General features: G+C 42.7%; 1 protein-coding gene across 5 annotated transcripts in view; it reads right to left on the bottom strand.

Annotated features, from left to right (window-relative positions):
- ACBD5 (acyl-CoA binding domain containing 5) overlaps positions 1-16,883 on the bottom strand; it is a 57,127-nt gene that overhangs the window by 30,180 nt on the left and 10,064 nt on the right. For 2 of the 5 annotated variants that reach the window (XM_056519364.1, XM_056519365.1), the window contains exons 4-6: positions 14,643-14,715; positions 4,987-5,101; positions 4,826-4,858 (exon numbers count right to left, since the gene is read on the bottom strand). In XM_056519364.1, coding sequence (XP_056375339.1) covers positions 4,826-4,858; positions 4,987-5,101; positions 14,643-14,715 — 221 coding nt within the window. Of the gene's footprint in view, positions 1-4,825; positions 4,859-4,986; positions 5,102-14,642; positions 14,737-16,883 lie in introns of all 5 variants that reach the window. The other 3 variants (XM_056519367.1, XM_056519366.1, XM_056519368.1) reach the window with 3 other exon arrangements.

The following is a 16,883-nucleotide window of genomic DNA, read 5'->3' as shown; positions in this document are numbered from 1 at the left end:
TGAGGTGGAGGTTTGTTACAGTGTGTCACCCCAGTAGTAAGGTGATTACATGAGGAGAGGGTTTGTTATAGTGTGTCCCCCCAGTAGTCAGGTAATTACATGAGGTGGAGGTTTGTTACAGTGTGTCACCCCAGTAGTAAGGTGATTACATGAGGAGAGGGTTTGTTACAGTGTGTCACCCCAGTAGTCAGGTAATTACATGAGGTGGAGGTTTGTTACAGTGTGTCACCCCAGTAGTAAGGTGATTACATGAGGAGAGGGTTTGTTATAGTGTGTCACCCCAGTAGTAAGGTGATTACATGAGGAGGGGGTTTGTTACAGTGTATTACCCCAGTAAGATGATTATGTAAAAAGGAAAAGGTTTGTCATAGCGTGTCACCCTAGTAGTAAGGTGGGACGTGTCAAAGGGTGAAGCCAATGGGCGGAGTCAAGGAGCAGCAAAATTAGCTAGTCTAAAGGACTTTAAAAGAATGTGATCCGATAGCTTCTACAGGTACATACCCTATAGCAGTGGTCTCCAAACTGTGGACCTCCAGCTGTTGCAAAACTACAACTCCCAGCATGCCCGGACAGCCATTGGCTGTCCGGGCATGATAGGAGTTGTAGTTTTGCAACAGCTGGAGGTCCACAGTTTGTAGAACTAGGCCCTATAGAATACATACACATAACATTACAGCTCGCTCTTAATAAACATGCCCTCCTCCGGGATGGCACACGGAGTTATAACCCTCAACCACTATAAACTTAGATATCCTAAGCCGGTTACAAAATAGGAACTTGCATGAAAATGTTTTGCACTGATACGGTGGATTAAGTAAACAAATAGTGTGTGTCACAGCCAAAAACTGTCTGGCCAGCGAAAGTGGAATTTTACCCTGAACACCCGGCTGGAGGGCAGCACCTATTACAATATGAAGAGGACAAACATAGTCGAAAACAGGAAACAAAAGATGCAAAAATATATACAAAGAAATGACAAACAGTACCTGCATAATACCAACATAGCTCTCTATCTTTCTCTTTTAAAATTCATTTTGCGGCGGTATTTTATGGACGATGAAGTTGTTGTTATAGGGAATGTGCCTTCAGAAAAGGACCTATTGCTTTTATCAGGTTTTTTTTTATGTTAAACACATTTTCTTAAAATTTTTTGGTGATGTTCCATTAAAGGAGTACTCCGGTGGAAAACTTTTATTTATTTTTATTTTTTTCAATGAACTGGTGCCAGAAAGTTAAACAGATTTGTAAATTACTTCTTTTAAAAAATCTTTATCCTTCCAGTACTTTTTAGCAGCTGTATACAGAGGAAATTCTTTGCTTTTTGAATTTCTTTTTTTGTTGTCTTGTCCACAGTGCTCTCTGCTGCAGCATAGGTTTTCTATGAGGATTTTCTCCTGCTCTGGACAGTTCCTGATACGGGCAATAGGTGTTAGCAGAGAGCACTGTGGACAAGAAAAAAAGAAATTCAAAAAGAAACGAATTTCCTCTGTAGTATACAGGTGCTAAAAAGTACTGGAAGGGTAAAGATTTTTTTAATAGAAGTAATTTACAAATCTGTTTAACTTTCTGGCACCAGTTGATTAAAAAAAATGTTTTCCACCGGAGTACCCCTTTAAACTATCTATAATTAAAAATAATCCTAAAATCTTGCAGTTTCCATTCTGACCACTAGGCCTAAAAACTTAGCTGCACATATTTGATGCGCAGGATATGAAGCTGCAGATTTAAAGTCATTTAGTTTACAATGAAATGTGCAGCACCAAATCCTGTACATCAAATATGACCAGGATACCGTATGTGTGAATAGCCCCTATGGTGTATTCACACGTACAGTATCTTGCACAGGATTTGATGCTGCAGATTTGAATCAGTGGTAAGCCTTTTAGCTTGCATTGAAATCTGCAGCAAAAAAATCTGCAGCTTCAAATCCTGCACATCAAATATGCACAGGATACTGAACGGGTGAATACACCCTAAAAGGGTACATTCATATTGCTGTGTTCAATAACATTGATAACATTGAAACCTGCAGCATCAAATCCATGCAGGAGAATTAATATAAAAATAAAAAAAGCTGCTGGATCTGAGTTGTCACACATGGGCATTCATTTCTAAAATGCATTGAAAATATAGAATTAAAGGGGTACTCCGGTGAAAAACTTTTTTTTTTTTTTTAATCAATTGGTGCCAGAAAGTTAAACAGATTTGTAAATTACTTCTATAAAAAAATCTTAATCCTTCCTGTACTTATTAGCTGCTGAAAACTACAGTGGAAATTCTTTTCTGTTTGAAACACAGAGCTCTCTGCTGACATCATGAGCACAGTGCTCTCTGCTGACATCTCTGTCCATTTTAGGAACTGTCCAGAGTAAAAGGAAATCCCCATAGCAAACATATGCTGTTCTGGGCAGTTCCTAAAATGGACAGAGATGTCAGCAGAGAGCACTGTGCTCGTAATGTCAGCAGAGAGTTCTGTGTTTCACAAAGAAAAGACTTTCTGCTGTAGTATTCAGCAGCTAATAAGTACAGGAAGGATTAAGATTTTTTAATAGAAGTAATTTACAAATCTGTTTAACTTTCTGGCACCAGTTGATTCCAGGGTGGAATACCCTCTTAAATTTTATCTCACGTGTGACTCAACCTGGGTAATTTATATTCTGACTTGCCCATGTAATTTGGTCTACGTGGGGCAAACTACTTTGAATTTGAAAACTAGAATTAATAACCACAGGTTTAGCATACGTAAACGTCGGTTAGATCTCCCGGTGTCCAAGCACTTCACTGAGCTTGGCCACTTGGAGAAGGACCTACGTTTTATGGCAATTGATCATATACCACATCCTGTGAGAGGGGGTGATAGATTAGCTATTTTGAAACGACGTGAATTATGGTGGATACATAAACTCAAAACACTACGTCCCTATGGTCTTAATGCGGATTTCAATATTATGTAGAAAACTTACACAGAGAGGTGGCTTATAAATAGCCCCTGAATTCCATTTATCCATTGTTATACTTACCTCCTCTATACATATGTAATGTGATATACAAATATAATGTCACGATTCTAATAATATGTTTTTTTATTTTATTTTTTAGATTTCTTCAACCGCAGGAGGAGACATCACCTACTCCAACATATGTGAACTAAGATAAATTTCCACAATATCTTTAAATTATAATTTTTGTATCATTATTATTGTATGAATTAAATAAAGTTACACAGATTGAGCACTGTTGTGGTACTGATTGGACCGTGGTTGGTGGATTCCATCATGTGGGGTATATATGCGCATAGTACATCTTTCTGGGTATCTTTCAAAAATTTCTATTTTTTCCATTTCTGTTTTTATATTTTTTTCATTTTTTATATGAAGAAAAAAAGAATATATTGTTTTGCATATATTTTTATTCATTTATTTAATTTTTTATTTATGTTCTGTTCTTTTTATTTGGAAGTAAACTAGGCAGTATGCCTAGGGTTCAGCGCTGCTGGATAAGCGGGCGCCCTTGAATATAGCCCAGGTGGGGTGAATCCAGTGGGGTGAGGGCTTGACGGTCCTGAACACAGGCGTCCCCCCTTTGATGGATGACTCCTTGGCCCTATTAGGGGTTAAGTCAGTTATCTATCCCTGGCCCAACAAGGTGTAACCCTACTAAGATTCTATAAAAACAATGAAAACACTATTGTAAAAAAGAAACAAAAAAGAAACAATGCTTTATGGATTATATCTTTATTTTTATTTTTTTATTTATTTTTTATTTTTATTATTATTTTTAATTTTTTTCTTTTTATTATTCGTTTTTTCATGCTTTTTGCTCTGAATCTTCTTCTATTCTGTTATGCGCTGTGTAACCCCCTTGTTCTGGCATCTGAATCCACGGTCCTGTTTGTGCCCCCTTCTTTGCTGATACCTGTGTTCTTGTTTTCTTCATTTCTATACATGCACATCTCGCGGTCTGGATTGTCGCCTGCGATCGTGCTCCGGCTGCCTCTGTATACTGCCTCGCAGATAGCGGTGGCCGTTGCCGGGGTAGCGGATCACGTGAGCGTGTGAGTCACATGACCGCGAGTGTGTATGCGGAAGTATTCACAGCCTGTCTGCGCAGACGCAGTAGCTAGGAGCCCACGCTTGCGGCGCCATTGTAGGAGCAGGTGGATGTTTCCTCCTTACTATGCAGTATGTACTATTTTATGATGTTCATTATATACACAGGTGTTTATGATTGCATGATTATATGCAATCATATCTTGAGATGTATTTTCAAGCTGTATTTTAACTTTTTGTATATTTTTATGCACTGTATGCACCATAGCACTTCATTTACACTGATGCACTATGTGCTATATAATTATGTAATGCACTGTTTATATTTTTATATGATATTTATTTGATTGGCACTTTATGAATTGCTTTGCACTAATTAATTGTTTGGGGCATAAAAGCCCTGTGGTGTTTGTATATCACTATGCTTGAAAATGGCTCCAGGAGGAGTTGAAACGTTGTAATGCTGACATGAGATATTAAATCACACTATTTTTTAGAGTGCTGCGCCTGTTTTTGGTTTCTGTCTATGGAGGACTTTGATCGAGTCTTTTTTTTGGACGCTGGCACCACTATTGTTTGCTGGACTGGATAAGTAGTGCTGCATTATTTTGGGACTATATATATATATATATATATATATATATAATATAAAGTTTTTAACCGGAGTACCCCTTTAACAGTATGATGGCAGCATGCTGTAAATTTAAAAAAAATGTTTTATACTTTTATTTTAGAAGAAAGAAACATAGAAATGAGAACAGAATTTTCCTTCATACCTTCTAAAGACCTAGTAACTCGGTCCAGTCGTACTGGCATGCGTAAGGAAATAAAAAATAAAAAAAGATAGCAGAGAGTTTTGATTGGAGAAAGTGGTAGATGAGAACAATAAACATACACTATTTAAAAGAAAAAGAATAGAAAGGAGTTTTGGCCTGACCTGAAGTTACACCAGATCCTCGCCCATGTTTTTTATCTTCCACCAGTTCATAAAATGGACCGATAACCTGGAGCAATTCTTCCACTTTCTCCGTGACTGGCATTGTCTCAAGAATCTAGTTACCAAAACGTCACACAATAGCACAAGAATGTGATTTTTTTCATTAATTTTTTTTAAATTATAAACTTTCTTCTATCTATAGATAGATAAATCCATACATAAATAAATATGTAAAATAAATAAAAAAGCCTTTGGAGTAGATATATATATATATATATATATATATATAAAAGCCTTCAGAGTATATATAAATAGCTTTTAAAGGGGTATTCCAGAAAAAAAAAACTTTTTATACAGTGATCCCTCAACTTACAATAGTTTCCACATACAATGGTCTTTTCTGGACCATTGTAAGTTGAAACCAGATTCAAAATACAATACTACGTACAGTCCAGATCCGCAAACCCTGTCAATGGCCGGAAGATCTGACCAATCAGAATGGGCAATTTACTGGTAAAACACCTGTCTTACTGAAGCGTATGCACTGACTGATGTCTGGTAGCGCCCCTTACAGTACAGAGAGGTATTACATGTTCTGTACCCTTTACCTGTATTACTGAAGTGTATGCACTGACTGATGTCTGGTAGCGCCCCTTACAGTACAGAGAGGTATAGCATGTTCTGTACCCTTTACCTGTATTACTGAAGTGTATGCACTGACTGATAACTGGTAGTGCCCCCTACAGTACAAAGAGGTATATGTTCTGTACTCTTTACCTGTATTACTGAAGCGTATGCACTGACTGATAACTGGTAGCGCCCCCTACAGTACAGGGAGGTATTACATGTTCTGTACTCTTTACCTGTACCAGGGTTAGCTGCTCCTTTGGACACCAAGTGAGGGCCGCTTCGTGTTACTTTTTTGGACACTGGGTGAGATTTATCAAAACCTGTCCAGAAGGAAAATTGCCCAGTTGCCCATAGCAACCAATCAGATCGCTTCTTTCAATTTTAACAAGGCCTCTGCAAAATGAAAGGAGCAATCTGATTGGTTGCTATGGGCAACTGGACAACCTTTCCTTTACACAGGTTTTGATAAATCTCCCCCACTGTGTGTACTGTACAGGACCCCGAAGAAGCTCCTGTCCTCTACATAGATCTGTGTTTCCCAGCAGGGTGCCCCCAGCTGTTGCAAAACTACAACTCCCAGCATGCCCGGAGTTGTTTTTTTGCAACAGCTGGAGGCTCCCTGCTTGGGAAACGCTGCCATAGACAGTGATTACAGCTCCCAGCAGATCTTTCTTACTTTTATATGTAAGGATTTGCTTTATATATATTAGTTATCTACTTATTTTTCTTTAATCCTCACTTTTTCCTATATTTGGATGACATTTTGGTGGCTTTAGAACCAATTACCAGGTTTCCATAGAGTTCTGGTCTCAACATACAATGGTTTCAACATACAATGGTCGTCCCAGAACCAATTAATATTGTAACTTGAGGGACCACTGTAGATCAACTGGCTCCAGAAAGTTAAACAGATTTGTAAATTACTTCTATTAAAAAAATCTTAATCCTTCCAATAATTATCAGCTGCTGAAGTTGAGTTGTTCTTTTCTTTCTGGCAACAGTGCTCTCTGCTGACATCTCTGCTTGTCTCGGGAACTGCACAGAGTAGAAGAGGTTTGCTATGGGGATTTGCTTCTACTCTGGACAGTTCCCGAGACAAGTGTCATCAGAGATCACTTAGATAAAAAAAAAAAAGAACAACTCAACTTCAGCAGCTCATAAGTACTGAAAGGATTAAGATTTTTTAATAGAAGTAATTTACAAATCTGTTTAAATTTCTGGAGCCACTTGATATATATGTAAAAAAAAGTTTTTTTTTCCTGGAATACCCCTTTAATATCTTGATCTTTATGTTGGTTTAGAGTTAAAGGGGTACTCCGCTGCCCTGGCATTCAGAACATTTAGTTTCAAACGGTGGGTGCAGGCAGCAGGGGTCGTGACGTCTCGGCCACGCCCCCCTCAATGCAAGTCTATGGGAGGGGGCGTGGCAGACGCCACGCCCCCTCCCATAGACTTGCATTGAGGGACGTGGCAGTGACGTCACGACTCCCGCAGCCCACACCCAGCGTTCGGAACTAAATGTTTTGAACGCTGGGGCAGCGGTGTACCCCTTTAAGCTGCCTAAACACATTAGATACCTGTTGGCAGAATCCACCAATTTCAATGGAAAAGGCCAACCATCTAACATATATGGTGACCTATCAACTCTCTCCTGGAAGCAGATGTCAGGAAGACGCCATGTTGGCATGTGTTTTTTTAAACAGCCCGAACCTTTTGTTTTGAGGGGGATCAGCCGTCAGCAGCATAGTCAGTGACAGTGGTTTTCTACCCCCTTTACACTCGTGTCACATGCTCTCCCAGCAGCTCTCTCTTTCAATATGTACAATACGTATGTACAGTTGCATTTTGCTATACAATTCTTTTGTTCTTAAAGGGGTACTCCACTAGAAAAAAAAAAAGATTTCAATCAACTGGTGCCAGAAAGTTAAACAGATTTGTATATTACTTCTATTAAAAAATCTTAATCCTTCCAGTACTTATAAGCTTCTGTATGCTCCACAGGAAGTTCTATTCTATTTGAATTTCCTTTCTGTCTGACCACAGTGCTCTCTGCTGACAACTATGTCTGTCTTAGGAACTGTCCAAAGTAGAAGCAAATCCCCATAGTAAACCTCTCCTACTCTGGACAGTTCCTGACACGGACAGGGGTGTCAGCAGAGAGCGCAGTGGTCAGACTGAAAAGGAAATTATAAAAGAAAAGAACTTCCTGTGGAGCATACAGAAGATTATAAGTACTAGAAGGATTCCGATTTTTTAATAGAAGTCATTTACAAATCTGTTTACCTGTCTGTCATCAGTTGACTTAAAAAAATATATGTTTTCCAGTGGAGTACCCCTTTAAGGAAGGAGTCTGGCAGCAGCTTATTTCTCATTTTATATAGAGCAGTGTTTTTCAACAAGTGTGCCTTCAGCTGTTGCAAAAACTACAACCCCCCCCCCAGCAGAGGCTGTCCGGGCATGCTGGGGGTTTTAGTTTTGCAACAGCTGGAGGCGCACTCGTTGGGAAATACTAATATCAAGAATGTGAATTCACAGAGAGAAAAAACTACCGTATTTTTCGCCGTATAAGATGCACTTTTTCTTCCCCAAAACTGGGGGGAAAAAGTCGGTGCGTCTTATACGGCGAATACACCCCTATCGCGGCGGTCCCTGCGGCCATCAACGGCCGGGACCCGCGGCTAATACAGGACATCACCGATCACGGTGATGCCCTGTATTAACCCTTCAGACGCGGCGATCAAAGCTGACCGCTGCGTCTGAAGGGAAAGTGACACTAACCCGGCTGTTCAGATTTCACCGCTGCGTTCCCGAACAGCCCGACTGAATAGCCGGGTTAGTGCTTACAGGACACCGGGAGGGACCTTACCTGCCTCCTCGGTGTGTTCTCCGTTCAGGGATCTCCTGTATGGCCGGCGCTCTCCTTCCTCGTCATCACGTCGTCGCATATGTGCGTCGGCGTGCGTAACGACGTGATGGCGGCGACGGAGAGCGAGGATACCCGGCCGGCAGCAGAGACGTTCCGGAGCGACGGGGACACGGCGACAGCGATGGAGCGACATCCAGGGCAGCGGTGACGGGTCCGGAGCGGCAGGGACAAGTGAGTATTACCTCCTATGCAGGGGTCTTCAATTTGCGGACCTCCAGATGTTGCAAAACTACAACTCCCAGCATGCCCGGACAGCCAATGGCTGTCCGGGCATGCTGAGAGTTGTAGTTTTGCAACATCTGGAGGTCCGCAGGTTGGAGACCACTGCTCTATACTGTGCGGTATCACTATGCCTGGGCTGCAAAAAATAAACAAAAAAAAAAACTTTAAAACTCCCCTCCCGTTGGTCCGGGACCGGCCTCACTTGTTTCCTGGGGACAGGAACGTCGGACAGCCGTCAGCCTATCACCAGCCGCAGCGATGTTCCGCCTCGGCCGGTGATAGGCTGAGCCCACTGTCATGTAAGGAGCCGGCTTCTTACATGACAGTGGGCTCAGCCTATCACCGGCCGAGGCGGAACATCGCTGCGGCCGGTGATAGGCTGACAGCTTTCCGACGTTCCCGTCCCCAGTGTAAGGCCGACGTAGGTGCGTTAAAGTTTATTTTGTTTACCTTTTGCAGCCCGGGCATAGGGATACCGCACAGTATAGAGAGTGTCAGCGCCGGCGGCCACAACAAACAACACGAGGAGGGCAGCGCATGCGAGTGACATATGTGAGTAGTACCCCAATCGGGATCTGGGCTGATAATTAAAATTGGGGGGGGGGGGGGGGGGCAAGAAATACCGTTATATACAGACACGGCGACAGCGATGGAGCGGCATCCAGGGCAGCGGTGACGGGTCCGGAGCGGCGGGGACACGTGAGTATTACCTCCTATGCAGTGGTCTTCAATCTGCGGACCTCCAGATGTTGCAAAACTACAACTCTCAGCATGCCCGGACAGCCGTTGGCTGTCCGGGCATGCTGAGAGTTGTAGTTTTGCATCATCTGGAGGTCCGCAGGTTGAAGGTCACTATTGGGTTCAAAATCTTTAATTTTTTTGATTTTGCACCTAAAAATAGGGTGCGTCCTATAGGGTGAAAAATACGGTAATATTCTAATATCAAGAATACATGCAGGCTCAGATGAGTCAAGTATGCATGTACATGGGGAAGGTCAGAAGGAAAAGCTATATAATGTGTATGGCCCCCTTAACAAGAACAAAGCCTGAGGCTGCACTACTGAGATATTTCGCTAATAACATGCCTCCTATATAGACACAGATTCCGCAATTCAAGCAGTGTATGATGCAAGTCCGTCATCAAAGCTCTGCCAAACCACAGCAAGGAAATACAGTCTCCACGTAGATCAGTCCAGCTCTATTTTAGATTATAGCAATTATTATAAACATTCCCACATCTACCATTACATCCATTTAGTCCATTTAGCGCAGCAATTACAGACCCGCTTCCTTCCCGACCAGGGTACACACGCTCTCGGTGACCCAAATATTATAATTACTTTCAGATCACCTGATATCAAACATAACCCATATTCATGAAGACATCAGCCCGAGTTAAATAAGCTACAGAGCTCCGCCCGTCGTAAACTGCGCAAGGTATTTAAAGGGGTACTCCACTGAGAAAAAAAAAATTTAAATCAACTGGTGCCAGAAAGTTAAACAGATTTGTAATTTACTTCTATTTAAAAATCTTAATCCTTCCAGTACTTATCAGCTGCTGTATACTACAGAGGAAGTTATTATTATTATTTTTTTATTTACTTTCTGTCTGACCACAGTGCTCTCTGCTGACACCTCTGTCCATTTTAGGAACTGTCCAGAGTAGGCGCAAATCCCCATAGCAAACCTATCCTGCTCTGGACAGTTCCTGACATGGACAGAGGTGTCAGCAGAGAGCACTGTGGTCAGACAGAAAGGAAATTAAAAAAGAAAAGAACTTCCTGTGGAACATACAGCAGCTGATAAGTACTGGAAGGATTGATTTAAAAGTTGATTTAAAAGAAAATGTTTTCCAGTGGAGTACCCCTTTAAGCCGTTATCTGGTTTTCATCTCACGATCGGATATTTGACAGAACATTTTATCCTTCTGTGAAATTCTAGAGGACGCTACACGTCCTAGAAGATAAGTGAGGTGGCGGGGAAGAGAGGTGTGAGCGGCTCCTGGATGATGTTACCACAGACAGACACTTAGCTGTAATGAAATCCCGGAGGAGGACTTATCATTTTCCTGTAGAAATCTAATGACCCAGATCATCGGTCTATGCTGAGAAGATATTTCGGAAATTCACATTACTACAGCAGGCTTTTAGAAGGGGATAGCAAGAGCTTCATTTTCTAGCAAATGGGTTGAGAGTTTAGTTCTTTTGTGCAATTTTGTATAATATGATTTATCACTTACTAAAGACAGCTGGAGGCCCAGTACTTTTTGGCTAGAACAGACTTTAGACATCAGATTTTTAGGGCATACTAGGGCTGGGCGGTATGACCAAATGTGTGTATCACGGTATTTTTTAAACTTTTGGCGGTTCCACTGTATATAACGGTATTTCTTGCCCCCCCCCTATTTTAATCATCAGCCCAGAGCCCGATTGGGGTACTACTGACATATGTCACCCGCATGCGCTGCCCTCCTCGTGCGGTTTGTTGTGGCCGCCGGCGCTGGCACTCTCTATACTGTGCGGTATCCCTATGCCCGGGCTGCAAAAAGGTAAACAAAATAAACTTTAACGCACCTACGTCGGCCTTACACTGGGGACGGGAACGTCGGAAAGCTGTCAGCCTATCACCGGCCGCAGCGATGTTCCGCCTCGGCCGGTGATAGGCTGAGCCCACTGTCATGTAAGAAGCCGGCTCCTTACATGACAGTGGGCTCAGCCTATCACCGGCCGAGGCGGAACATCGCTGCGGCTGGTGATAGGCTGACGGCTGTCCGACGTTCCTGTCCCCAGGAAACAAGTGAGGCCGGTCCCGGACCAACGGGAGGAGAGTTTTAAAGTTTTTTTTTGTTTATTTTTTGCAGCCCAGGCATAGGGATACCGCACAGTATAGAGCAGTGGTCTCCAACCTGCGGACCTCCAGATGTTGCAAAACTACAACTCCCAGCATGCCCGGACAGCCAACGGCTGTCCGGGCATGCTGGGAGTTGTAGTTTTGCAAGATCTGGAGGTCCGCAGGTTGGAGACCACTGGTATAGAGTGTCAGCGCCTGCGGCTACAACAAACGGGACGAGGAGGGCAGCGCATGCGGGTGACATGTGAGTAGAACCCTGATGGGGACAGCGCTGGGCTGATAATTAATTGGGGGGGGGGGTGGGGGGGGCAGAACAGCGCTCGCAGGTCACATAGGATTAGTTCCCCGATGTGGGGACAGCGCAGCGCTGGGCTGATTCATTCATTCCCGAGAGGGAGGGGCCAAACCGGTATTGCGGTATGGGTTAAAATTCATATGGTGCAGCACAAAAATTTCGGTATTCTGTATGAACCGGTATACCGCCCAGCCCTAGGGCATACCCCCAGTCTAAGGGCTATGGCAGTATTTCCCAACCAGGGTGCCTCCAGATGTGGCAAAACTACAACTCCCAGCATGTGCTGGGAGTTGTAGTTTTGCCACAGCTGGAGGCACCCTGGTTGGGGAAAACTGGGCTATGGGGTAGTCCAAAGCCTCCATCAAGTGAAACAAGAATCCAAAAGCCTTGCACATTTTTGTGTATTATGATTTAATCCCTTTTCAGAGGGCGCACCCTGTGCCTTTTAACTGGCATTAACAGAATATATAGTGTGTAAAGAAACTGATCACCTTATTGTGTTGCGCTCCGAGCACAACACCGCGGGCATGGATAGCAGCAGCAGCCCGTGTCCGTCCATACCCTGGATTCCTGATACGGTCGTAGAACTGGAGAATTCAACATCATGCGGCTGTGTGGGAGAAAGAGGACACTTCTCTGGCGCTTGCTGGATGTAGGTCCGCAATGAAGATTTCAGACTTCAGAGTGGTAGAGGTAAAACACCCTTTTTTTTTTAAAACAAAATGGGGGTGACAACGCGTTTCGAGGGGAGGGCTCCCCACTTCATCAGGTCATGACCTGATGAAGAGGGGAGCGGTCCCCTCGAAACACGTTGTCCCTCCAATCTGTTCAAATAAAAACGCTGTTTTACCTCTACCACTCTGAAGTCTGAAATCTTCATTGCGGACCTACATCCAGCAAGCGCCAGAGAAGTGTCCTCTTTCTCCCACACAGCCGCATGATGTTGAATTCTCCAGTTCTACGACCGTATCAGGAATCCAGGGTATGGACAGACACGGACTCCTGCTGCTATCAATGCCCACCCCCTTAGGCAATTTTCGGTGTTGTGCTCGGAGCGCAACACGATAGGTGATCAGTTTCTTTGCACACTATATATTCTGTTAATACCAGTTAAAAGGCCGGTATTTGTCCCCTTCCCCCCCCCCCCCCCCATATAAGATAATTGGAAGCTATAGCTTTTGGGGAAAGATCTTCTGGTCAACAGTCTGTGCTTCTTACTTAAAGGGATTTTCCCATAATAATAATTCTTTAAAGCGTACTTGTCAGATCAAACAAAAAAAACATTTTTTAGCACCTTTATTTTTTTTTTTTTTATTACACTTTTAATTTAGCTCACTAGTCTGAATTCCTGTCAAAGGGAGGGGGCGTGGCCTCACTGTGCATGTCTCCGCCCCCTCCCTCAGTTTGCTGTCTGCTCACATCTCCCCTAGCATTAGCAAAACTACAACTCCCAGCTTGTCCTCCCTGACAGTAGCGGGACACAAGATGACAGTGGGAAGATTTTTCCTCTAGCTGTGAGCCCTGCGCTCACATCTGTCAATCAAGGAAGTGTGTCCATGACTTAGGTGATGACGCATGGACACAGCAGGACTAGTATGTGTCCAAGCAGGCGGGGGGGGGGGGGGGCAGTTGTTTTACTGGCTTTTTCAGAATGAAGTACTGAAAATTTTCTAATTAAAGCAATTGCAAAACCAATAGTGGCGGTCAAGTATGCAAAATATGGCACAGCACTCAGTTATGTTCTGCAGTCCCATAGACTTTGAATGGAGGGCTTGTAACCAGTGGGAGTCAGAGCAGTTGGACCCCACCTGATCAAAGACTTACCATCTATGCCAGTGTTTCCTAACCAGCTATATGATCTATTGGATTGGTAATAAATTGTCATTAAAGGAAAACTTATTTAATAGTCCAGAATACATGCAGTCCAACTAAGCAGATCATAAAAATATCAAGTCCCTAAATTTAGAGTGAACCTTAGTGTAAGTTCAGGGGTACCTCCTTAGGTAGGTGGAAGAGTATTTTGGTATAAGCACAAGCACAATAAGCCTTTGGCTATAGTAATGTTTGCAGAAACACAAACCACATAGGGAACAGAGTGAAACTTTAAGTTTCATCGTAGACTTTAAAGGGGTACTCTGGTGGAAAACTTTATTTTATTTAATTTTTTTTAAATCAACTGATGCCAGAAAGTTAAACAGATTTGTAAATTACTTCTATTAAAAAATCTTAATCCATCCAGTACTTATTAGCGCCTGTATACTACAGAGGAAATTCATTCTTTTTTTGGATTTCTTTTCTGTCACGAACACAGTGCTCTGTGCTGACACCTCTGTCCATTTCAGGAACTGTCCATAGCAGGAGAAAATCTCCATAGCAAACCTCCCCTGCTCTGGACAGTTCCTAAAATGGACAGAGGTGTCAGCAGAGAGCACTGTGGTCAGAAAAGAAATCCAAAAAGAAAATAATTTTCTCTGTAGTATACAGATGCTAATAAGTACTGGAAAGAATTAAGATTTTTTTAATAGAAGTAATTTACAAATCTGTATAACTTTCTGACACCAGTGTATTAAGGATTAAAAAAAAAAAAAAATTTAAAAGTTTCCCACTGGAGTACCCCTTTAATATGATGAGCTTTCCTTTTACTATTCTATGGGCTAGGAGAATACTTTTCTTTGAGACTTTTCTTAGAATTTTATCATAAAGAATATCTAAAAGTACTCTACAACTTCTTACCTTTTTCATTTCATCAACATAAGCAATCATGGCATCTTCCTTAGACATGTCACCCAATGAGTTCCAGGCATCCCTAGAAAATTTAACTCAACAACTTAAAAAAGAAAGAAAAGTTCTTAAAATCAAACGTGATACAAGGTCATTATTAAAATGCTTTCTAAAATGGTCCATGACTGGCTAAAATAGCTGGTTTATACGGTATGGACCATTGGAGTGTGGAACTAAAACAGCTATCGCATACCTGACACATCATTGGAATAGGCTTCAGGAGACTCTTTTTGATATTATGGAGTAATAATGCAAAACAACTGCCTAATATTCATCTGTCACCCATGTAACCTTATGCTGTACCAGCTGGTGAGTTAGACAACAGCAGCTGCAGGGAATTCTAATTCTTTTCAGTTGCTTTTCCAACTCTGACAGCAGAATGCAGCTTAAGGGTACGTTCCCACCTGGCGTATTTTGCTGCGTATTTGCTGCTGCGTATTTTATTTCCCATTGAAGTCAATGGGTAGGAAAATATGCAGCAGCAAATATGCAGCAAAATATACGTCAGGTGGGAACGTACCCTAAGTACTTTATGCTGTGGATCCGCCGCTGAAGGACCCCTACATGGTGGCTTTTCATGTGCCTGTTCGGAGCGGCAATACACTGCTAAGAGCAGACACACTTCTATGTGCAGTATACTCGCACATCGCTGCCGCTCTCTGCCTAGCTCATGGAGCAGAGGGGGCGGACGTGATGCGTGCATGTACACTGCGCATGCGCGGCGACTCACACATCGCTTCAGTTTGTCTGCTCGTATTGCCACTCCGAGCAGACACATGTTAAGCCACCATGTAGCGGTCCTTCAGTGGCGGATCTGCAGCGTAAAATAGCTGTGGGTCCGCTCGTGTGAACGTACCCTAAGGGTAGGGTCACATATAGCGCATCCGCATCATATTTGACACTGCAAATGCGCTACTGACCGCCCCTAGAGTGAGCCTCCTGCTGAGACCGTGCGTCCTGCTTTATCTGCTCCTAGCAGGAGACTCGGCAACTCACAGATCAATGTGTGTCTGCTCGTAGCAGTGGAGTGCTGCTACGAGCAGACAAAGCAGGACGCATGGGCACAGCAGGAGGCTCACACTAGGGACAGTCAGTAACGCATTCGCAGGATCAGATACCCTGCGGATTTGCTTCGTGTGACACTACCCTAAGGCTATGTTCACATGGTGGAAAATGGGCATTTGCATGTTTCAGCAGCACTTGGACCGATGGGAAATGTAAAATCTTCATAGCCAGAATGCATTTCCAAGTGGAATACGCAGAAATACTGTAGGTTCAATGTTTCTGCGGATGCTGCAATCAGGATTTTCAGGAAATAAGCAGCAGAAAATAAAAAGCAGCAGATCAGCTGCGCAAAATCAGCACAAAAATCCACTTGTGTTCACACATATAGGACCTGCTGCATATTTTCTGCTGCTGACTTCAATGTGTAGAAAAATCAGCTGCAGAAAATGTGCAGCAAAATAAGCAGCAGATCCTGCATCTATAAAGTACCCTAAACGGTTCTCAAATGGGGTGGAGTTTGTTGTTTTAATTGTTCAAGGTTTCACTATACTAAGTAAGTGATTTTCACTTGATGAGAAAAAAAATCAATTACAAACAAATACATGGTGCCAATCTGTAGGCTATATCAACAGATAAACATTAGTACAAAGGGTAAAGGTTCCAGCTTTTAAACCACAAGCAGGCAGCCTGTGATACACAGGGTAGTGATGTCTGCTATGACAAAGTAACCAGTACAAGTGATCCCTCAAGTTACAATATTAATCGGTTCCAGGACGACCATTGTATGTTGAAACCATTGTATGTTGAGACCATTGTAAGTTGAGAACATAAAACTCTATGAAAACCTGGTAATTGGTTCTGAAGCCAACAAAATGTCATCCAAAAATAGGAAAAAGTGAGGATTAAAGGAAAATAAGTAGAAAACTAATATAGATAAATCAAGTCCTTACATATAAAAGTAAGAAAGATCTGCTGGGAGCTGTAATCACTGTCTATGTAGAGGACAGGAGCTTCTTCAGGGTCCTGTACAGTACACACAGTGTCCTAAAAAAGTAACATGGAGCCGCCCTCACCTGGTGTCCACAGGAGCAGCTAATCCTGGCACAGGTACAGAACATGTAATACCTCCCTGTACTGTAGGGGGCGCTACCAGACAGCCAGTCAGTGCATACGCTTCAGTAATACAGG

This window comes from Hyla sarda, chromosome 5 (genome assembly GCF_029499605.1).
Source record: "Hyla sarda isolate aHylSar1 chromosome 5, aHylSar1.hap1, whole genome shotgun sequence".
NCBI classification, from domain to species: Eukaryota; Metazoa; Chordata; class Amphibia; order Anura; family Hylidae; genus Hyla; species Hyla sarda.
This window is presented reverse-complemented; position numbering and strand designations above follow the sequence as displayed.